Source organism: Gadus chalcogrammus, chromosome 14, assembly GCF_026213295.1.
Source record: "Gadus chalcogrammus isolate NIFS_2021 chromosome 14, NIFS_Gcha_1.0, whole genome shotgun sequence".
Lineage (NCBI taxonomy): Eukaryota > Metazoa > Chordata > Actinopteri > Gadiformes > Gadidae > Gadus > Gadus chalcogrammus.
Genome location: NC_079425.1, coordinates 16,001,744 through 16,026,221, shown reverse-complemented (window position 1 = coordinate 16,026,221; position 24,478 = coordinate 16,001,744). Strand labels below are relative to the sequence as shown.

Sequence of the window (24,478 nt, the reverse complement as noted above, 5' to 3'; positions counted from 1 at the left end):
AAATGGTGCCACTGTCTGCTGGGGGCTGAAGGGTCATTTTAGGATATAATCAATCTATCCAAGGCTAACCGCTGAGTGAAATCCTTTTGTTCATTAGCTTTCCAAAAGTCACACACACACACACACACACACACACACACACACACACACACACACACACACACACACACACACACACACACACACACACACACACACACACACACACACACACACACCACTAGGAGACATACGCATGCAATGAGTGTATAATCTTTAACAGATATTTGTACTGCTATGTATAGTATTTGTACATTCTGAAACACGTGTAAATTAAAGCAACTAAATTGCTTCGTCATGTGAAATCAAGAGTTTGTTTGTGTGTGGTTGTGTGGTTGTGTGTGCATGTGCGTGTGCGTGTGTGTGTGTGTGTGTGTGTGTGTGTGTGTGTGTGTGTGTGTGTGTGTGTGTGTGTGTGTGTATGCGTTTATTTACATCAAGTGAGTCGTCCATATTCCAAAAAGCACTGATTCCCAGTTTAGCTTTGATGGTCAACGAAGAGAAGACCTTCTCAATGGACACACCAGATACGATGGATGGCAGAGATACCCTGAAACAGACAGGGAGCTCCTTCAGTGATGAGTGCATTACTGTATGACTATATACAACTAACATTTCACCTCCTAACTCCTGTTCTTTCCAAATGAGTAAACCCTGTATAAATGTCTCTAAGTGAAATTAATTTGATATGTGTGTAGCCAAAGTTAACTTTTAATCCTTAGCTAGTATTATTGGGCATCATAGGGTAAACGTACTCCTGGCCATTGACGACTACAAAAGTCTTGGTCATCTCAACCACAGCCCCGTCCAGCTTCATGACGATCTCAGTGATGGTAGCGGAGCCGTTGACTATCTCTCGTCTGATCTGGATGTTGAAATCCTCATAGCTGTTCTTGCAGTCTGAGGTGAGGACATAGTTGCAGGTGGATGGCAGCTGGAAGAATTCTCCGTCGAAGGTCTTTAAGTGAAAGTTTCCCCAAGTTGAGCACACTCGGTTGATGTGGAATTCTAAGGAGGAAACAGAAAGTATTAATAGACTTTAGTCCCCCCCCCCCTATTGTCCTATTTAGATTTACTTTAGCCACTTAATCTTGACCTATGTCTTGTGAGGATTGCCCTGAATTAATTATTGGGCTTATCTGTCCAGCGGCCATGGTGTAGCAGGTGATGGGCTCCTTAGGAACATTTCTATTAATAGGGTTAAGTTGCATGACCGGAGGTCCTTTTTAGTCGATTACTATAGCGAAGGCTCCAGAGCAACTAATGACCCATGTGACTTGACGGATATCACGTATGATGATGATTGGCTGAGGTTAACCGTGCCTTTTGCAAAACAACACGGCGGCAAGATGCACATAATTTTCCAATTTTGACCATTTTGGGCATCCATGTTGTTTTGTCAGTAGACTCCATCATACTTTACCAGGTAGAACCATCGACCCCAAAGGTCACAAAGTTAGTCCTGCTCAAGTCAAACATTCCGTCTATGAGCTGTGGTCATTTAAGTCACAAGACATTTTTATGCCACGCCCCAATTGAACAAACTTGCACATTAAGCAGGACTTAAATCAGAATGGGTACTGGGTACTGGTTACACTATTATGATGACCTTAAAAAAAATCTAACTATAAGTTAGTTGACGGTAAGATAGAATTAGAGAAAGAAAGCACAATACGCAACATATCTGTACTCAAGAATTAATATGTACTTGTTACAATATTTGTTTTACATACTGACATAACATCAATCACACCAGTCTATTCTAAACTTAGCTTACCAACCATCTTAAACCCTTAAAATCTAGGCAATCTTTACACAAATTGTTAAATCCAAGGGATCCAAGTGATTATTAAAGAATGATGAATACAAATGTGTGTATATATGTATATATATAAAGATTCACCAACCAGTTTGAGCGCGGGCCGCGGTGAAGAGCAGCAGCAACAACAGAAGCCCTACTGGGAAAATAAATGGAGTCCCCATGGCTGTCGTGAGGACTGATCGACTATGAGACACACCTGAGAAACAGGTGTCTTTATAAGTTGGTTGAGGTGGGGCCATCCTTTCTCATGTACGTGAATATGCATATTCCGGGATGTGGCTCTACAAACGTGGCATCAGTCTCACTCATCTAACCCTCCTTTTACCTACAATGCAGAGTGTGTGGTGTGTGTTTGTGTGTGTGTGTGTGTGTGTGTGTGTGTGTGTGTGTGTGTGTGTGTGTGTGTGTGTGTGTGTGTGTGTGTGTGTGTGCTTGCGTGCGTGCGTGCGTGCGGTGCGTGCGGTGCGTGCGGTGCGTGCGGTGCGTGCGGTGCGTGCGGTGCGTGCGGTGCGTGCGGTGCGTGCGTGCGTGCGTGCGTGCGTGCGTGCGTGCGTGCGTGCGTGCGTTGCGTGCGTGCGTGCGTGCGTGCGTGCGTGCGTGCGTGCGTGCGTGCGTGCGTGCGTGCGTGCGTGCGTGCGTGCGTGCGTGCGTGCGTGCGTGCGTGCGTGTGTGTGTGTGTGTGTGTAAGAGGAGCGGGTTTTACTGATATATAATTTTGACAGCCGTGACATTTGAATCTAGCATACACCCATAAAACTCAAGCACATTGGCGTAAGACGTGCTCTGTCCAACAGTGTCAATCACTACCCTAGTGAGGCTCTTGTCTTATAAGAGACTACGCCGTTTTTTCTGTCCCAACAACCGGCATTGCACAGTGTACTGAGTGCTTTGCAGTGAACAATTGAATCAAATATATTACACTTGAATGTAACAAAAAAAGAATCAGATTGCTTCCTTTTATCATTAATTATAATATTGATTTGAATTTGTGAATGTGACAAGCCAACCTCAGGACATCGCAGCACTTGTAATCGAAACACCTGCATGCTCACGCATTTAAGTGGCACTGACAAAGGCCAAACTCGTACTGAAATTAAAGATGAGATCATATTACTACTTTAAAGGCACCCAGTGCAACTTTCGAGGCTTAAAAATAAACATTCAATTTCTAGTCTTTTTTACACGTAGTAAGTTTCAATAACTCCATACCATTACATATCGACATTCAAGCAGCAAAGATGAGACGTCGTTGTTACTACGTGTAAAAAAGACTAGAAATTGAATGTTTATTTTTCATTGAATGTTTACATAAAGTTGCACTGGGTGCCTTTAAGTTAAATTCTGGCTAAAATTTTACTTGTTGATGTAATTGTATGTTGCCAACTGGAGACATAAATTAACTTTTTTGTTCTTTCCCAAGAACAGATGGAAGGGACATAATTAAGGGTTCACAATGCACTAACCTTCCCTATCTAACCTTAAGGCTTTATCATCACAACCAACTCCCTTAATAAATACATCATCGCTGTGGCTTAATTTATAAATAAATTTATTCAGCATCTGTCATCTTCAGGCAATTAACCTTGACATCGAGGAGAACTGTAATGAGCTTTTAGATTTTAGAGTAGAAGTAGCAGTTAATATAATATATTACATACATATTCCGTTTAGGTTGTGTGTTAGAATGAGTGTCCCTTATATCTACTGTAGAGATAAGCTTACCAATGAGGTCAAACATTCAAGATGAGGGAATAGATACAATTATCTTATGTATATAGATGGAACCTACAACTAATAAATGGTGGGTCTAATCGTGTCTGTAGTGCCATGAATTGGCCAAGAGAGCAGAAGCTTCACTGGTTCAGACTACACGATTCTCAGATATTCCTCCACGATTTAACATGTCACACTATACGATCACAGAGCCAGGAAATCAGGCGTTGTCTCGTCGGAAGACTGGCCACACACTACAAGATTCGAGGGTGCGATGCTCTCTACTTTGTATCATTCGCGTTTGCAATATATTTAGAACATCTAAGGTTTAGAACTGTCATAGAGCGTAGTGCAGTGAAGTCAGTTGGTAAACACTGCGCGTGAGCTCGAGCTGTTCGTGGGGTTCCCTCACGCAACGGGGGGCGGGGTTCCCTCATGTCAACAATGGATACGTCATGCGATTCCCCAAAAAATGCCAAACTTTTCGTCTTGGGGTTTTCGAACGTCGCAGACGAAAACATCGCAGATCGCAAGCATGTCACGATATTGAGTTACAATGATGAACTCTTATAGTCTAGTAGTGGAGATTATCTAATAGTCTTCCGAACAAAGATTAACTCTGTTTTATTAGGTAGGCAGATTAACCTAAAAGCCATGTGTTCATTATCTTTTTGCAACTCTTAAATTTAAGTTAGTAAAGGTCATTATTATTGAATTGTTATTATTGATATTAATTTATTCAAAATAAATATCAATTTTAATTCTGCCACTATTTCTGGAATGGTCGCACATTTCATTTTTTCTTTGTTCTTTTGTGCATTTTGGCAAATTCATCTAGTTTGATCCAAATTGAGTCCAGCTGCCGGAAGTCTGCTTTCACTTGACTAAGCGCCAAGCTATCCAAGAGAACTGCAAATACAGTATTTAGAAACATGGAACAGGTGCCACAACACACAAACAACGAAGCCTAATGCACGGGCCAGAAATGCTTGTAAAACCTAGGAGCTGTCAGAAAATGATAATGAAGATACGATAAAATAATGCTTTATTTATCCCAATAATTATTATAACATGGAAATAAAATGATCTGTTGAGCTGTAGGAATCTAAAGTTGGAGAAATACAGTGAATTTTATTGATTGTTGGTGCAATCAAATCTTATACATTCTAATTGATAAGATATCATTTACTCAGGGATCAGTGACCACTTTAAGCACCCAATATTCACGGGCATTTGATCATCTTATAAACCACTTTGACTTCCCTACTATCTCAACCAAAGAAAGGATTCAATAAAATTACAAATATTAACATTAAAAAACACTTTTTTAGTTTAGATAATTAAGGTAAGAGCTTAAATAAAACAGCTAGCTTTGGAGTTTATTTACAATTGTTATGCTGAATAAGCATAGACATTCTGCATGTCTATGCTTATTCTGCATTTGAGGAAAACATTAATTGTTTCACCTGACTCACTGAGCAATACAAACAACAAGCAAAATGAGCTTGCTATAATCTGTTCCGCAGTATTAATTCTTAATATCTTGGATAGGGAACACAATATTGTCCATTGTCTCAATGTCAACATGACTCGTGTTGCTCTAAGGAGTGTTGCAGTGTTGGCGTTGAAATCAGAATCCATTTGTATTCATCGTTCTGTGAGTCAGCACTCCAAATCCAGGATATGCATCCTGTGGTGCATCCTAAAGAAACACGGCTTTGCTTTTTTTCATTTTGGGAATTTAATAATTATTTAGGAATTTCCAATGGAATAGTGGTTAGGGTTAGGGTAGTAGTGGTTAGGGTTAGGGTAGTAGTGGTTAGGGTTAGGGTAGTAGTGGTTAGGGTTAGGGTAGTAGTGGTTAGGGTTAGGGTTAGGGTAGTAGTGGTTAGGGTTAGGGTTGTAGTGGTTAGGGATAGGGTAGTAGTGGTTAGGGATAGGGTTGTAGTGGTTAGGGATAGGGTAGTAGTGGTTAGGGTTAGGGTAGTAGTGGTTAGGGATAGGGTAGTAGTGGTTAGGGTTAGGGTAGTAGTGGTTAGGGTTAGGGTTGTAGTGGTTAGGGATAGGGTAGTAGTGGTTAGGGATAGGGTTGTAGTGGTTAGGGATAGGGTAGTAGTGGTTAGGGTTAGGGTAGTAGTGGTTAGGGATAGGGTAGTAGTGGTTAGGGTTAGGGTAGTAGTGGTTAGGGTTAGGGTTGTAGTGGTTAGGGATAGGGTAGTAGTGGTTAGGGTTAGGGTAGTAGTGGTTAGGGATAGGGTAGTAGTGGTTAGGGTTAGGGTAGTAGTGGTTAGGGTTAGGGTTGTAGTGGTTAGGGATAGGGTAGTAGTGGTTAGGGTTAGGTTAGGGTTAGGGTTGTAGTGGTTAGGGATAGGGTAGTAGTGGTTAGGGTTAGGGTTAGGGTTAGGGTTGTAGTGGTTAGGGATAGGGTAGTAGTGGTTAGGGTTAGGGTTAGGGTTAGGGTTGTAGTGGTTAGGGTTAGGGTTAGGGTTAGGGTTGTAGTGGTTAGGGATAGGGTAGTAGTGGTTAGGGTAAGGGTTACGCACTTATCACTGTTCGACGTGGAGGGATTACATTTGAAAAAACCTTGTGTCGAATGAAGACGCTCAAGGACACCGTTTGCGTCAGCAGTTAACGCCAAAAGCCCCTGAACAAGCATCGATTATTGACGCACTCGGAGTGAGACTGTGTTGGTCTAGTTCAACTACACTTTTTTATATGACTAAAATATTTAACCTTGGTTCACATATTCCTTCATGACATATGCCTCTACTTTTATTTATACATGGCGCCTACTGCATTTATATCTGTTAGAGATTACAAATGAATGAATTCATTTATATAGTTGTTGCCGAACATCTCTCTTAAATCGTCCCACCTTGGTTTATTTGCTCTCCATTCATCGTTATGGAACCATGGACTGTAGCCAGGCCTTTATTGAGTACATGGTTTGCTCTCAATGACGAATCTGACTTGATGAATGTCAAACTAATTAGCCATGGCTATTTACCAAGGCTCTGAATACTTGTGCTATACACCCATCGTTCAAAGAAGGGCAGGACCTCAGGCTGTGTGTAGTTACGATGCTCTGGCGGTCTTCGTCCTGTCTCCATGCTGTACGAAGCCGCAGTGTTTCCAGGAGCCTCTGGAAAGACAAGTACAAACACACGCATGCACGCACAAAAGTGTGCCGACACGCTACTTTTATCTGTGTTGTGCATTACCGGTGTCCCTAGAGCAGCGTCACAAACCCTGTCTACAAGAGGGCCATCTCAACCCTCACAATATCAATAAGAGAACTATCACTTTATAGACCCATTTTCTCAACTAATGTTGTGGTGTCCTGCCGCTGGTTTGATGTTGGTTCATTTATGTTTGTAAAAACAATAGGCTATGCTGCAGCCGACGCCACATGCTATACAGTGTATGCCGCCATTTAGTACTTTAACTGTACCATTTCATTATCTCAGGGTATGTATGTTATTTCCTGGGAGACCACAAATAGCTAAATAGCCCTTCTTTGACAGTGGTCACACAAGAGAGGTTCTGAGAAATCCAGCCTGAAATCCTTACTATTATGGTGAAAATACGATGCTTTAAATTATCATAGGCTTTAAGTTATCATAGGCTTTAATGTTATTATTAAATAACTTAATAATAACATTATTAAGTTATTAATAATGTCTAAAACAGGGAGTACCAAGTTTTGTCTCATCGCCAACCCTTGGCAATGACAAACTCTTACGACAATGAAAGGCAATTGACGTGGCATGCATTTCTCTGCACAACACCTGTATTGTGCTTGACCCCAGCGTTACGACCAATGTTGCAGGAGGTGGTCGAGCTACCTTGACTGCAGCAACCCTGTAGGACTGCATGAATAAAGTTGAGTAAAGCATTAAAATACATCCAGTCACAGGGGGGGGGCGTACAATTGGGATTCAGTTGGAGATGTGCGAGTCATAAGAGTAGGGATTTTACAGCTCGTTGCTTCGGTACCTGGCAATGAAGATTTGTTCAAATAGTATGGTGATGTTTCTGTGCTTCCTAGTATACACGTTGGTTTAAGCCTGGTGCTCCTCGAGTCATACATGTTAATACTCCTGATGTTGCCATTGACCAAGGCCCCACCAGCAGACCTTGAGATGTTGCCAGGGCCTCTCTCTGTCTACTACAGACCTCCTCCTCAAACCTAATCAAGGACATGATTCATTCTGAGAACCTTTTATTGTCTAATCTACATCTAATTGTCTAGCCACAGGACCCATGTGGCTGTAGTAGGATGTTGATGTTTTTCCTCAATATAGTTTGAGAATAAGACAATCCTGCATGCAATACAATTAACATTATGTTATAAGACAAATACTGGGGCCGGTAATTACCATAATGAATAACAAAATTCAAGAGAAGCATCTGGAATTTGTTCAATAAGAGGCAGGGTGAGGTAAATGAACAAAAAGGTATGTACGGATTATATTTGCTTGCTTTAGGTCCTTTGGGTCACAGGGGGGGTTTAGATGGAACATTTTATGTCCTTTTATGTGGTGTTTGTATGAGTAGCGGTCACTGCTGTGGTCATTTGGTCTTCTACTTGCCAGAGAGACCGATATGGAAGTGAAATGACTATAAGCTGAAGCTTGATGTTTCATACCAGTAAGAATTCAAATTAGACCGGTGCAAGGAAAGTCTGCAATTGTTGATTTAATGCATTTAAACACGCACAGACACACAAACAAACATGAGCCACACACGCAAAATAAAAATAGACGGAAGCACAATGAGTTGCATTGAGTGGGTTTAATTGTTGCACATAATGAAGAAAAAACGAAAATGACAATAATCAAATCTAACAATAACATCGCATAACTGCGAGACTATATATAGATTTGTATTTCAACACACTTGATGGCTTCTGAAAAGTATATAATATGTTGGTGTTTCGCTTAATACAAACAAAAATGAATAGGCCATAGATTTGGTTCTGTAAGGTGGTGTAATGTGGTCACTCCCTCATCTCCTCCGTCGGCTGGACTTCAACACCCCTGGCGAGGCGGCGCGCCCCGCGGCGGTGCACTCCGTCTTCAAGCATCCACAGGTGTTGATGTGCTCGTATGTGAAATCCACCTCGACGCTGTCGGGGCAGATCAGGCGGACCGTGCGCTCAGATGTGGACATCTCTCGACAGCAGGTGCAGGTATGCTCCAGGGACCTCCTCTGGGAAGAGTAGCTAGAGGTGGGGGTAAGTAGGAAACACAGAGGGTGTGTTGAGGAGAACAGCATCGATATCATGTGATGGGGGTTTGATGAGCTGATGAGTTGTGGGTAGGAGTGATGCTTAAGGACTGTGGTTGACGTACTATGTGAAGGTCCCACAGGCTCCACCACAGGATGTCATGTTTATAAGCTCCTTTGAGAGGCAGCCCTTGTTCTGAATAGTGATGGCTGTTGTGGTCAGGTTGCACTGGTCACGTCTCATGCCTGGAACGCATGGAAAATGAAAAAGAGCAATTACAATGAGCAGACGGCCGGATGTTTATTATATTTAAATTTAAGTTTTATTTAAATATAAGAAAAAGACTTCAAGGGAAACAAACTCACAAGTATAGCAGCATCCATCGTAGAGAGTTTCAGTTCCCTAGGAGGAAATAGACAGATATGAATTCTAACTACCAATGCGTCAGTAGGAGAACATCCCTAACCCTAGGGCTATTAGGGTAGTAGACATCAGTTTCCATGATGAATTGTTGTGTGTGTGTGTGTGTGTGTGCACGCATATGTGTCTGTGCGTGCACGTGTAAGTCTGCATGAAATTGTGCATGTTTGTGTGTGTGTGTGTGTGTGTGTGTGTGTGTGTGTGTGTGTGTGTGTGTGTGTGTGTGTGTGTGTGTGTGTGTGTGTGTGTGTGTGTGTGTGCATTTGCATACAGGTATGCAATCGCTTGGGTTGTAGGGAGGACAGACGATCTTGGCCTCAATGGTGACCAACTGATTGGCAATCTTCAGGCACTCAAACTTCAGACATGGGAACCCAGGTGCCGTCCAAATGCTACCAGGCTTCATGAAACGAGAGACACAGGATAGTCTTGATGGTTTCCTTACGATGACCTGACCATACATATCTATATCCATTCTGGATGACACATAGTCACACGTATATCACATGTTCACGTGCATGCAAGTTCGTACACATACCAGGAACGTGTTGGTGGTGTTGTCGGGCAGCACAGCAATGCAACTTGTTTGGACACATTTCCCACAGCAGTGGCCTGCAATGGTCTGGTACTCATAACCCTGGAAACATAGACAGGCACACACATAAAGACACGTACATGCAAGCGTGCAAGAACAGACAAACGTGCCCACACACACAAATGCATTTAGGACTAACCACAAAGTCACAATGAAAGAAAAGTCAAAGGTGTATGCATTAGTGTGTGTGTGTGTGTGTGTGTGTGTGTGTGTGTGGGTGTGGGTGTGGGTGTGGGTGTGTGTTTGTGTTTGTCTTTAAAGAGAGAGAGAAGTGGAACTCTTACCAGGGTGCAGAGTGTGTCACATGGTATAGGCTTGCATTGTACTTCGTTTAGTTTGGTGCTGTGGTCGATCATGGCAGTGCAGATGCATTCCTCGCATCGAGGTCCATTCACCTGGTCACCTACCTATAGGGTTTGGGAAGTGGGTACATTTCTGCTAAGCACCCTTGTTCAGACTGAATCCTGTGCCAGCCATCTCTAAATGTAAGTTATCTTAACATCGAGATTAGTGCCAACTTCTAAGCTAAAACCACAATCAATCTTAAGCATCCTTGAGGAAACCCTTACACTTATTTCCCCCAAAAACTATTCACTGTAGGTTTCTATTGAGGAAATTATGTTATGTATTAGCTGTTCCTGTTGGTTAGAAATTTAGCAAGGTCATCAGTATATCTTATTTGAACTAATCAGAAATCACCAGAAATGCTCCTGTATCTCCAGTTTGCAGATTTCTTACCTGATACGTGTGGTTTCCGTAAACACACACTCCCGGTTTCGGTGGAACTGCAGAAAAAACAAACAGTGGTTGAATTTAAATAGAAATGAATAGTTAACTCACATTTCCCACATTATATCGGTCTCCAACAGATTTGATCAAGAGCAGTTTTTGTCATTTTTCATATCGTTTTTGGCCAACCCCCTTAAGGCTTGACATGCACGGATGCAAAGAAGACACTTTTACTATGCACTCACCACATTCAGGCTTGGGGCAACAGGCTCCCATTTGTATGGTAAGATTGTAGCCAGGAGGGCAGGGGGGAATAGGCTTGCACTCCTGTAGATTGCACTCTGTTAGAAGAAACAGGTAGTTAATGAAGGAAAACCTGCTTGTCCGGCTTCCAAAGAAAAACGTATTATTTTCATGAATATTATTTTGCTTATCAAAAGCGTGCCCAGTGCTTACAGCATTCCTTCGAGTGTTGACTTAATTAAACACATAACCTCCCTTTTTTTTAAGCAAGACTATTTCCCATCCAGCATCCCCTGTGGTAATGATTTAATGAAACACATAACCTCTTTGAAACGAAGTGAAATGTGTTGATACTAAAGCTTAAATGTGTTGAAACTAAAACTGATTTGAATGTGCAAAATAGGCCTTATTCACCTAGCGACCATCTTCTTGATGATAGCTTGGAGTGAAATGTAATAAAATGGCCACTAGGTGATTAAGGCCTATAACAGATTATTATTTTACCACACTCTTACCGCACTTCTGCTTGGAGCAACATTCCCCCGTCTCTGTGACTGTGATTTGGCCCTCTTGGACACAACTGAGAGGTGGTAGTATTGGGCATGAAATATTCTGGCAAATGTAGTTTTCCCTGCCCAGACAGGTGCACACTTCACAGCCCTGTTTCCATGTCTCATTGACCTGTAAAAGAAAAGTAGACCGCAGGCGCTTTAATGGTCTGCCGTACGCTGGGCGGTTACTGGACGGTACTATTGGACAGTATTATATTCCTGTATAAAGGGATCCTCCTCCTTCATCCTCCTCATAAGGAGGATGAAGGAATTCAATATTTACCATCTTCCATTCATCTTTTTTCAAGACACAAATATCTGTCGGGAAAACAAAAGACACAATCTATTGAACCAACTTAGTCTACACATCGATTGAGTTCCGAAATTAGGCCCATATATCTCGGCTCCTGAATTCGCTGTAAAATGTTTGCTAGATAAAGGGTACTACAGCATGCATACAGTGCTATGCTTATTTGTGAGCGCTTTAGGGGTCTGAATTAAATAATAAGACATTGCTATTGAAGCAAATGGCAAAATGTCAATATACATAGCAAAAGCAATGTAATTAGGTCTCTTACCACAAGACGGCACACATATGTTTGAGGCGGTGTTGAGCTGGACAGATCCCGGTGGGCAGTAACACCCCTCACATTTCTTGGAGGTCAAGGCAGTAAAGATGTTCTTGTTGTAGATGAACTCATAATTGTATCTGGATGTAAAAAATGCACACACTATGTCATGGTCGTAATTGTCCCCACACGAAGAATGATCCCATGCGTTTTATATCATAAATAAGTGTTAACAGTATAGCCAGGCACCGTCAAGATAAAGGTAGGCTACGCAAGCCATGAAGCACTAACAATTATTACATGGAACACCTGTTATGCAACTAGACATTTCTGATACTTATTCCAATAATGCGTTGTATTCCCCGAGACCACTTCCTTAATGTAATACTTTTTTTTTCTCAATAACAAAATACAGTTGTTTGATCATCGTGAAGTAACCTGGGATAATGTGAGTTGCTGTCATACCACCATTGAGAGTGAAAATCGATCAGACGGTGACTCATGTTGATTGCAATTAAAGCATGAGGCATCCAAAACATCAAGCATTGTTTTTACAATACCTGTAATCACAAGTGGGCTCCACCCAAGGGCCGCAGGCTTCATACACTTTGGGACTGCCGCATGTGTATTCTGTAATTCCAAAATAAGAACAAAAGGGTTGATGCAAACAGAGACCTAAATACACTGAAAAAAAGGCTTGAATAGATAGAAAAGGTGTGATTGTGTGTGTGCATGTGTTTGTGTGTTTGTGTGTGTGTGTGTGTGTGTGTGTGTGTGTGTGTGTGTGTGTGTGTGTGTGTGTGTGTGTGTGTGTGTGTGTGTGTGTGTGTGTGTGTGTGTGTGTGTGTGTGTGTGTGTTTGTGGGTGTGTGCACGTGTAAAATTTCATGAACATTCCTCGCGTTTGATTATTATGCTCAGATGAAACAGATTGCACTTTACATTCCTATTGTTAACAGCTGTACTGCGGGTTTGAAATGAGATCTAAGGCCCACAATGCAGTCCGGTCACAGGTTTGGTTTTAACTCAATATCATAAAATGAAATAGCACACACCACAGATTCCATCAGTGGCATTCCTCCAATCTATGCAAACACCAGCTTCAGCACATGCCACAGCGTAGGTCTGTATGCTTGTGCAGCCGATGATGTCAATCTCCATGTTGCAGACGTCGAATTTGCAGGCCACCATAAATGGCTCAAAGTTAATCACACCATGGCACTTTCCAAACACACTGGAGAAGGGATTAAATATCGTCAGTATAGAGAATACAGAGAGTGACTATAGGAAGCTGGTATACCACTGTAGTACATTTAGGGTAATTAGAAGACTCTTTTATCCAAAGTGATTTACATTGTTCAGAAGAAAGAGAAACAATATATCACTGTCGTTACAGTAAGGATGTACATAGAACCAAGTGCCAAGCAATAACGATTGTTACGTATACAACAAAAGCTAACTAGGATAAGATGCTACCCATTTTTAAGTGTACTATTTTTAAGTGCAAGGACATAAAACATACAATACATGTGTAAGTGGTGGTGGTGGTGGGGGGGGGGGGGGGGGGGTGGTAAGGGGGTAAGCTATTTAGAGTCTAATTGAACTCTGAACTACTACATGTACGTTACTATTAATGTGAAACCGGACATTTAGTAAAATATACTTAAAAACATCTACTTGAAATATATAGTGTGATGAATTGATTGAAAACACAATATTTAGAAACCCACGAATGGAGGGTTGGTGTTCTGACCTGCTTGAGATGATCTCACAGAGAGAAGCCTTGCAGGGATGAACGGGTACAGGGGTCGTCGGAGATGGTGTAGGTGTAGGAGGATGCATACACACACTGTTGTTCAGCTGCCACTCATGGCCCATGTATGGACAGGACAAAGCAATCTCCCCACTGGGCAACATGCAATCATTTGTTCGGTTGTTGTCGCAGGTACCTAGAGGAAGCCATGTGATGATCAATTTCGGAAGTGTTTACGTAATAATCATTCACATGGCACCACAAACTATTGTTAGCTGTGATGAATGCAGTGAACAGTTGTAAATAAAAAAATGTCATTATAGCTAAACCATTATAGTTTAAAGATAGACCTCGGACATGCACAGCAAGGTCTGTAATATTCTAAATGTCCTAGAAACGATGTACAGTATGAGATATATGATAAGACAATAGACTAGACTGACCACACTGCCCCTCTGTGTTATGGTTGAATTCTTCATATGGTAGGTAGACGCTGAACATGAGTCCTGAGAAGGTAATCCGAGCTCCAATAGATTCGATGAACAGCACCGTATCTATACCAGTGGTCGCTAAACCAAAGTCCTTATTTTTGAATGCAGGATTCACACGAAGGCCATCCACGAAAACCTAGGGCAAGAACATTGTTAATAAACATTACAAATAGTCTTTAGCTTTGTAGCGACAATATTTGCAGACAACACATACGGATACATTCAGATACTGGTTGGGGTGAGTGGAACGGCCAACTAATGATTGTCAACTAACTTTCCTCAATATATTTTGAAAATTCAATAAATATTCAATCAATTTAAATTACCATGTTGATGGGAACACCATTGATGTCCTTCTGGGTAATAAAGATTGTGTATTGCTGGTAGTATACAGTTAAAGACTGTGGGCAGGAAAGTCCATCTTCTGCATCACAGTAGTAGTTCTCGATCACAACGCTGAAGTTGTATTTGGGGTGGATCTCCTTTACGAGCACGTAGGAACAGTTGCCTTGGAAACCATAGTAGGTTCCATCAAAGGTAACATAATGGGGGTCTCCCCAGCCATAGCAGATGCCTTTATAGGGAGAGAGTTTAGATAAAGATATAAATATACACGCCAATATGTTCAATAAAGGGAGTTTTTGTGCTCATGTCAACATTCTTTTGAATTTGTCATGCAGAGGTTTTCATAAAAGAGCAATTCATTAATCAGATGAGACTTACATTGGCATTCATAGTGGCCGCAGCATCGATCCTCATCATAAACTAATGTAGCGGGAAAGTTGTTAGCGCACACCATCGGTTCCAGTTTTTTACATTCTATTGTGGTAGTGTACACTATACCATTAATACATGTTGCGTTAACACACGCGCTCTCTTTCCAACTCTCCCCGCTCTATGGAAAAAAATAATAATATAAGTTAGTGTGTACAATCAAGATGATATTTTGACACAATAGTGTGAATAGTGTGAAAGCTCCATACAAATATTGAATGGGATCTCATGATGTACCTTTTTGGGAGGATTCCAGTGAAGGCATGGATGAAACACAGCATGTTTTGTGGTTGGTTGCTGGGTTGTTGTAGAAGGCCTACTTGAGCTCCGATGTTGTGTGGAGCTCTCAGTTGTAGTTGGAACCGCAGTGGTAAATTCCTTACAGTAGGAAGGCTTTGTAGTCACCACTAGGCAGGTTTTATTGATATATTTGCAGTAAGCAGTATAGCACCAGGCTCCATGGTCAGACACATTGTATATCATGGAACCTAAAGATAAATGAAGATAGTTGGATGTGGTTAAGCATCTACCCTACATTTGTTACACCATTAAGAAAAACTTCAATAATTTTGGTTTGATATTTACTGAAGGTAATGTTTTCAAAGGGATCTAACTGTACATTGGGCTGAATGAGGACATTTGCAGCATGTTTCGCAATCTTGGCTTCTTGAAAACATCAGCTGATTTTCTTGGCAGACAGGTGTCTTTAAACTTTTAATTGAACATTTAACGTTAAATGACACTGTTGAATGGTTGATTTTGAAAGTGTCCTGTGAGGTTTATTACAAATAGACTACAACAGCCAAAATAGTCTGAGATTGAGTCTCTGTTACAAACCCAGTGTGTTAGGTACTCACCGGCTTCATACGCTGTGCCGTTATATTTGCAGACGCAGATCGGAGCGTGGGTTGGCGAGGATGTGCTGTGAGTCACCACCGATTCAGGGGTGGTCATTGGCGTAGTTGTTGGTAAAGTTTTCAATGTGGTGGTAGGTGTTGTCGGAACTGTAGTGGTTGTAGTTGTCAGAGTAGTAGGGGAGGTTGTTGAAGGTTTGGTTGTTGGAACCGGTGGTGGCGTATGTGGCACTAGTGTGCTCTTCATTGTAGTGATAGTAGGGGTTTTAGTTGTAGGTGTGGTTGTTGCAATTGGTGTTATTGTAGGTGGCACTGGTGTACTCATCGTTTTAGAGGTAGGGGAGGTGATAGTAGGAGGTGTGGTTGTTGTTACAGTTGTCGTAGTAAGTGGTGTAATTGTTGAAATTGGAGTTGTTGTAGTTGTAAAAGGACGGCAGTTGCAGCACTTTACTCGGATCTCATAATCCAGACAGTCTTGTTTGGAAGTCTGCATTTTGTTTTCACAGACTAGTCCAACCCTTGAATTGCAAGTTATGGTCTGCCCAAGATCTTTGATTGGTAGAGTTGGGTAAAGAGCAGATCTACACTGAACATCTTCAGGAGCTGAGCAGATGTCGTGCCCATCAGCTCTTATCTTCTGGATAGATTCATCTTCTCCACCATTTGGACCAGTTGTTGGTTCTCCAAGATTAAACCAGTCTGACCAATCACAAGTCATTATTCCAGAACAGTTTGGAGTAGTTGGGCTTGTGGTAGTAAGTGGTGTAGTCGAAACAGTTGTCGTAGTTGGGGATGCAGTTGTTGTTATGGTAGTAGTTGTTGTAGATGTGGTCACTGTTACCAGTGTTTCAGTACTTGGTACTGGGGTAGTTTTCGTTGTAGGAGAGGTTGTAGAAGGAGTTGTGGGTATTGTAGTAGTTGTAGGCGCGGTTGTTGTAGGTGTTGTTGTTTCAACAGGTGTGGTAATAGGTGGTGCAGTTGTTGTTATTGAAGGAGTTGTTGTAGTTGTAATCGGACGGCAGGTGCAGCACCTAACTCGGATCTCATAGTCCAAACAGTCTTGTTTGGAAGTCTGCATTTTGTTTTCACAGACTAGTCCAACCCTTGAATTGCAAGTTATGGTCTGCCCAAGATCTTTGATTGGTAGAGTTGGGTACAGAGCAGATCTACACTGAACATCTTCTGGAGCTGAGCAGATGTCGTGCCCATCAGCTCTTATCTTCTGGATAGATTCATCTTCTCCACCATTTGGACCAGTTGTTGGTGCTCCAAGATTAAACCAATCTGACCATTCACAGGTCATTATACCCGAACAGGCTGTAGTTGGTGGTGTAGTTGTTGTTGAAAAAGGCGTTGTTGTGGGTTTGGTAGTAGAAGAAGGAGAGGTTTTTGTGGGAGTGGTTGTTGAAACTAGGGTGGTAGTTGGTGGAACTGTTGTGGTCGTAATTGTTGTTGTAGGAGAGGTTGTAGATGTAGTGTGATGACATGAACAACACCTGACTCGGATCTCATAATCCAAACACTGTTTCTTGAGTCCTTGTTCATTATTTTGACACACAAGACCGACAACTGGATTACAAGTAACAGCCTGTCCTACATCGGAGAGGGGAAGATTGGGATATAAAATAGCTCTACACTGAACATCTTCTGGGGCTGAGCAAATGCTGTGGCCAGCAGCAATGATCTTCTGGATAGATTCATCTTCTCCACCATTTGGACCAGTTGTTGGTTCTCCAAGATTAAACCAGTCTGACCAATCACAAGTCATTATTCCAGAACAGTTTGGAGTAGTTGGGCTTGTGGTAGTAAATGGTGTAGTCGAAACAGTTGTCGTAGTTGGGGATGCAGTTGTTGTTATGGTAGTAGTTGTTGTAGATGTGGTCACTGTTACCAGTGTTTCAGTACTTGGTACTGGGGTAGTTTTCGTTGTAGGAGAGGTTGTAGAAGGAGTTGTGGGTATTGTAGTAGTCGTAGGCGCGGTTGTTGTAGGTGTTGTTGTTACAACAGGTCTGGTAATAGGTGGTGCAGTTGTTGTTATTGAAGGAGTTGTTGTAGTTGTAATCGGACGGCAGGTGCAGCACTTAACTCGGATCTCATAGTCCAGACAGTCTTGTTTGGAAGTCTGCATTTTGTTTTCACAGACTAGTCCAACCCTTGAATTGCAAGTTATGGTCTGCCCAAGATCTTTGATTGGTAGAGTTGGGTAAAGAGTAGCTCTACACTGAACATCTTCTGGAGCTGAGCAGATGTCGTGCCCATCAGCTCTTATCTTCTGGATAGATTCATCTTCTCCACCATTTGGACCAGTTGTTGGTGCTCCAAGATTAAACCAATCTGACCATTCACAGGTCATTATACCCAAACAGGCTGTAGTTGGTGGTGGAGTTGTTGTTGAAAAAGGCGTTGTTGTGGGTTTGGTAGTAGAAGAAGGAGAGGTTTTTGTGGGAGTGGTTGTTGAAACTGGGGTGGTAGTTGGTGGAACTGTTGTGGTCGTAATTGTTGTTGTAGGGGAGGTTGTAGATGTAGTGTGATGACATGAACAACACCTGACTCGGATCTCATAATCCAAACACTGTTTCTTGCGTCCTTGTTCATTATTTTGACACACAAGACCGACAACTGGATTACAAGTAACAGCCTGTCCTACATCGGAGAGGGGAAGATTGGGATATAAAATAGCTCTACACTGAACATCTTCTGGGGCTGAGCAAATGCTGTGGCCAGCAGCAATGATCTTCTGGATAGATTCATCTTCTCCACCATTTGGACCAGTTGTTGGTTCTCCAAGATTAAACCAGTCTGACCAATCACAAGTCATTATTCCAGAACAGTTTGGAGTAGTTGGGCTTGTGGTAGTAAGTGGTGTAGTCGAAACAGTTGTCGTAGTTGGGGATGCAGTTGTTGTTATGGTAGTAGTTGTTGTAGATGTGGTCACTGTTACCAGTGTTTCAGTACTTGGTACTGGGGTAGTTTTCGTTGTAGGAGAGGTTGTAGAAGGAGTTGTGGGTATTGTAGTAGTCGTAGGCGCGGTTGTTGTAGGTGTTGTTGTTACAACAGGTGTGGTAATAGGTGGTGCAGTTGTTGTTATTGAAGGAGTTGTTGTAGTTGTAATCGGACGGCAGGTGCAGCACCTAACTCGGATCTCATAGTCCAAACAGTCTTGTTTGGAAGTCTGCATTTTGTTTTCACAGACTAGTCCAACCCTTGAATTGCAAGTTATGGTCTGCCCAAGATCTTTGATTGGTAGAGTTGGGTAAAGAGTAGCTCTACACTGAACATCTTCAGGAGCTGAGCAGATGTCGTGCCCATCAGCTCTTATCTTCTGGATAGATTCATCTTCTCCACCATTTGGACCAGTTGTTGGTGCTCCAAGATTAAACCAATCTGACCATTCACAGGTCATTATACCCAAACAGGCTGTAGTTGGTGGTGGAGTTGTTGTTGAAAAAGGCGTTGTTGTTGGTTTGGTAGTAGAAGAAGGAGAGGTTTTTGTGGGAGTGGTTGTTGAAACTGGGGTGGTAGTTGGTGGAACTGTTGTGGTCGTAATTGTTGTTGTAGGGGAGGTTGTAGATGTAGTGTGATGACATGAACAACACCTGACTCGGATCTCATAATCCAAACACTGTTTCTTGAGTCCTTGTTCATTATTTTGACACACAAGACCGACAACTGGATTACAAGTAACAGCCTGTCCTACATCGGAGAGGGGAAGATTGGGATATAAAATAGCTCTACACTGAACATCTTCTGGGGCTGAGCAAATGCTGTGGCCAGCAGCAATGATCTTCTGGATAGATTCATCTTCTCCACCATTTGGACCAGTTGTTGGTTCTCCAAGATTAAACCAGTCTGACCAATCACAAGTCATTATTCCAGAACAGTTTGGAGTAGTTGGGCTTGTGGTAGTAAGTGGTGTAGTCGAAACAGTTGTCGTAGTTGGGGATGCAGTTGTTGTTATGGTAGTTGGTGTTGTAGATGTGGTCACTGTTACCAGTGTTTCAGTACTTGGTACTGGGGTAGTTTTCGTTGTAGGAGAGGTTGTAGAAGGAGTTGTGGGTATTGTAGTAGTCGTAGGCGCGGTTGTTGTAGGTGTTGTTGTTACAACAGGTGTGGTAATAGGTGGTGCAGTTGTTGTTATTGAAGGAGTTGTTGTAGTTGTAATCGGACGGCAGGTGCAGCACCTAACTCGGATCTCATAGTCCAAACAGTCTTGTTCGGAAGTCTGCATTTTGTTTTCACAGACTAGTCCAACCCTTGAATTGCAAGTTATGGTCTGCCCAAGATCTTTGATTGGTAGAGTTGGGTAAAGAGTAGCTCTACACTGAACATCTTCAGGAGCTGAGCAGATGTCGTGCCCATCAGCTCTTATCTTCTGGATAGATTCATCTTCTCCACCATTTGGACCAGTTGTTGGTGCTCCAAGATTAAACCAATCTGACCATTCACAGGTCATTATACCCAAACAGGCTGTAGTTGGTGGTGGAGTTGTTGTTGAAAAAGGCGTTGTTGTGGGTTTGGTAGTAGAAGAAGGAGAGGTTTTTGTGGGAGTGGTTGTTGAAACTAGGGTGGTAGTTGGTGGAACTGTTGTGGTCGTAATTGTTGTTGTAGGAGAGGTTGTAGATGTAGTGTGATGACATGAACAACACCTGACTCGGATCTCATAATCCAAACACTGTTTCTTGAGTCCTTGTTCATTATTTTGACACACAAGACCGACAACTGGATTACAAGTAACAGCCTGTCCTACATCGGAGAGGGGAAGATTGGGATATAAAATAGCTCTACACTGAACATCTTCTGGGGCTGAGCAAATGCTGTGGCCAGCAGCAATGATCTTCTGGATAGATTCATCTTCTCCACCATTTGGACCAGTTGTTGGTTCTCCAAGATTAAACCAGTCTGACCAATCACAAGTCATTATTCCAGAACAGTTTGGAGTAGTTGGGCTTGTGGTAGTAAGTGGTGTAGTCGAAACAGTTGTCGTAGTTGGGGATGCAGTTGTTGTTATGGTAATAGTTGTTGTAGATGTGGTCACTGTTACCAGTGTTTCAGTACTTGGTACTGGGGTAGTTTTCGTTGTAGGAGAGGTTGTAGAAGGAGTTGTGGGTATTGTAGTAGTTGTAGGCGCGGTTGTTGTAGGTGTTGTTGTTACAACAGGTGTGGTAATAGGTGGTGCAGTTGTTGTTATTGAAGGAGTTGTTGTAGTTGTAATCGGACGGCAGGTGCAGCACCTAACTCGGATCTCATAGTCCAAACAGTCTTGTTTGGAAGTCTGCATTTTGTTTTCACAGACTAGTCCAACCCTTGAATTGCAAGTTATGGTCTGCCCAAGATCTTTGATTGGTAGAGTTGGGTAAAGAGTAGCTCTACACTGAACATCTTCTGGAGCTGAGCAGATGTCGTGCCCATCAGCTCTTATCTTCTGGATAGATTCATCTTCTCCACCATTTGGACCAGTTGTTGGTGCTCCAAGATTAAACCAATCTGACCATTCACAGGTCATTATACCCGAACAGGGTGTAGTTGGTGTTGTAGTTGTTGTTGAAAAAGGCGTTGTTGTGGGTTTGGTAGTAGAAGAAGGAGAGGTTTTTGTGGGAGTGGTTGTTGAAACTGGGGTGGTAGTTGGTGGAACTGTTGTGGTCGTAATTGTTGTTGTAGGAGAGGTTGTAGATGTAGTGTGATGACATGAACAACACCTGACTCGGATCTCATAATCCAAACACTGTTTCTTGAGTCCTTGTTCATTATTTTGACACACAAGACCGACAACTGGATTACAAGTAACAGCCTGTCCTATTTCGGAGAGGGGAAGATTGGGATATAAAATAGCTCTACACTGAACATCTTCTGGGGCTGAGCAAATGCTGTGGCCAGCAGCAATGATCTTCTGGATAGATTCATCTTCTCCACCATTTGGACCAGTTGTTGGTTCTCCAAGATTAAACCAGTCTGACCAATCACAAGTCATTATTCCAGAACAGTTTGGAGAACTTGGGCTTGTGGTAGTAAGTGGTGTAGTCGAAACGGTTGTCGTAGTTGGGGATGCAGTTGTTGTTATGGTAGTAGTTGTTGTAGATGTTGTCACTGTTACCAGTGTTTCAGTACTTGGTACTGGGGTAGTTTTCGTTGTAGGAGAGGTTGTGGAAGGAGTTGTGGGTATTGTAGTAGTTGCAATAGCGGTTGTTGTAGGTGTTGTTGTTACAACAGGTGTGGTAATAGGTGGTGCAGTTGTTGTTGTAGTAGTACTTGTTGTAGGTGTGGTTGTAACCGGTGTTATAGTAGGTGTTACTGGTGTAGGTGAAGTGGTAGAAAAAGGCGTTGTTTCTTGCGTAGAAGTTTGTATTGTTGTTGGGCAATTCACTTTCCTACAGCATTCCACCTTTATCTCATAGTCATAACATATGGGTGGGAATTGATCTTTGTTTTCACAAATTAATCCAACTTGTGTATTACACTCTACCTTTTGTCCCAATTCAGAGAGAGGCACACCTGGAAATTGTACTGCTTGACACATAATAGCTATTGGTGCATCGCATGTATCATAACCTTTCTCAAAAATTGTCGTAATGTTTTCAATATCCCCCCCTCCATGGCCATACTCAGGATAGTCTATGCTTATCCACTTTGACCAATCACATGCTGTTTCACAGGGTTTTGGGTTCTCTGTGAGAGGTGTTGTGGGTATTGTAGTAGTCATAGGAGCGGTTGTTGTAGGTGTTGTTGTTACAACAGGTGTGGTAATAGGTGGTGCAGTTGTTGTTATTGAAGGAGTTGTTGTAGTTGTAATCGGACGGCAGGTGCAGCACTTAACTCGGATCTCATAGTCCAAACAGTCTTGTTTGGAAGTCTGCATTTTGTTTTCACAGACTAGTCCAACCCTTGAATTGCAAGTTATGGTCTGCCCAAGATCTTTGATTGGTAGAGTTGGGTAAAGAGCAGATCTACACTGAACATCTTCAGGAGCTGAGCAGATGTCGTGCCCATCAGCTCTTATCTTCTGGATAGATTCATCTTCTCCACCATTTGGACCAGTTGTTGGTGCTCCAAGATTAAACCAATCTGACCATTCACAGGTCATTATACCCAAACAGGCTGTAGTTGGTGGTGGAGTTGTTGTTGAAAAAGGCGTTGTTGTGGGTTTGGTAGTAGAAGAAGGAGAGGTTTTTGTGGGAGTGGTTGTTGAAACAGGGGTGGTAGTTGGTGGAACTGTTGTGGTCGTAATTGTTGTTGTAGGAGAGGTTGTAGATGTAGTGTGATGACATGAACAACACCTGACTCGGATCTCATAATCCAAACACTGTTTCTTGAGTCCTTGTTCATTATTTTGACACACAAGACCGACAACTGGATTACAAGTAACAGCCTGTCCTACATCGGAGAGGGGAAGATTGGGATATAAAATAGCTCTACACTGAACATCTTCTGGGGCTGAGCAAATGCTGTGGCCAGCAGCAATGATCTTCTGGATAGATTCATCTTCTCCACCATTTGGACCAGTTGTTGGTTCTCCAAGATTAAACCAGTCTGACCAATCACAAGTCATTATTCCAGAACAGTTTGGAGTAGTTGGGCTTGTGGTAGTAAGTGGTGTAGTCGAAACAGTTGTCGTAGTTGGGGATGCAGTTGTTGTTATGGTAATAGTTGTTGTAGATGTGGTCACTGTTACCAGTGTTTCAGTACTTGGTACTGGGGTAGTTTTCGTTGTAGGAGAGGTTGTAGAAGGAGTTGTGGGTATTGTAGTAGTTGTAGGCGCGGTTGTTGTAGGTGTTGTTGTTACAACAGGTGTGGTAATAGGTGGTGCAGTTGTTGTTATTGAAGGAGTTGTTGTAGTTGTAATCGGACGGCAGGTGCAGCACCTAACTCGGATCTCATAGTCCAGACAGTCTTGTTTGGAAGTCTGCATTTTGTTTTCACAGACTAGTCCAACCCTTGAATTGCAAGTTATGGTCTGCCCAAGATCTTTGATTGGTAGAGTTGGGTAAAGAGTAGCTCTACACTGAACATCTTCTGGAGCTGAGCAGATGTCGTGCCCATCAGCTCTTATCTTCTGGATAGATTCATCTTCTCCACCATTTGGACCAGTTGTTGGTGCTCCAAGATTAAACCAATCTGACCATTCACAGGTCATTATACCCGAACAGGGTGTAGTTGGTGTTGTAGTTGTTGTTGAAAAAGGCGTTGTTGTGGGTTTGGTAGTAGAAGAAGGAGAGGTTTTTGTGGGAGTGGTTGTTGAAACTGGGGTGGTAGTTGGTGGAACTGTTGTGGTCGTAATTGTTGTTGTAGGAGAGGTTGTAGATGTAGTGTGATGACATGAACAACACCTGACTCGGATCTCATAATCCAAACACTGTTTCTTGAGTCCTTGTTCATTATTTTGACACACAAGACCGACAACTGGATTACAAGTAACAGCCTGTCCTATTTCGGAGAGGGGAAGATTGGGATATAAAATAGCTCTACACTGAACATCTTCTGGGGCTGAGCAAATGCTGTGGCCAGCAGCAATGATCTTCTGGATAGATTCATCTTCTCCACCATTTGGACCAGTTGTTGGTTCTCCAAGATTAAACCAGTCTGACCAATCACAAGTCATTATTCCAGAACAGTTTGGAGAACTTGGGCTTGTGGTAGTAAGTGGTGTAGTCGAAACGGTTGTCGTAGTTGGGGATGCAGTTGTTGTTATGGTAGTAGTTGTT

The 24,478-nt window shown here is 42.4% G+C and overlaps 2 protein-coding genes across 2 annotated transcripts in view; both read right to left on the bottom strand.

The window, feature by feature from the left end:
* LOC130403678 (mucin-2-like) overlaps positions 1-2,031 on the bottom strand; it is a 38,830-nt gene extending 36,799 nt beyond the window's left edge. The window contains exons 1-3 of the mRNA XM_056608096.1: positions 1,947-2,031; positions 795-1,047; positions 475-589 (exon numbers count right to left, since the gene is read on the bottom strand). Coding sequence (XP_056464071.1) covers positions 475-589; positions 795-1,047; positions 1,947-2,022 — 444 coding nt within the window. The 5' untranslated portion in view covers positions 2,023-2,031. The remainder of the gene's footprint in view (positions 1-474; positions 590-794; positions 1,048-1,946) is intronic.
* A 19,849-nt stretch (positions 2,032-21,880) lies between these two features.
* Positions 21,881-24,433, bottom strand: LOC130403674 (mucin-5AC-like). The gene is made up of 2 exons (XM_056608091.1): positions 22,423-24,433; positions 21,881-22,147 (listed from the first exon to the last, which is right to left on the bottom strand). The coding sequence occupies exons 1-2, from the start codon at positions 24,373-24,375 to the stop codon at positions 21,881-21,883; spliced, it is 2,220 nt and encodes a 739-aa protein (XP_056464066.1). The 5' UTR covers positions 24,376-24,433.
* Between the last annotated feature and the right edge of the window lie 45 nt (positions 24,434-24,478).

What these genes read in the sequence shown, in the direction of transcription:
- LOC130403674 (XM_056608091.1), bottom strand. Translation starts at nt 24,375, where the DNA reads ATGACTTGTGATTGGTCAGACTGGTTTAATCTTGGAGAACCAACAACT. An exon ending in ACCCAAAACCCTGTGAAACA is followed by an intron (nt 22,148 to 22,422) that starts GCATGTGATTGG and finishes GGAATGCTGTAG; the next exon opens with GAAAGTGAATTGCCCAACAA.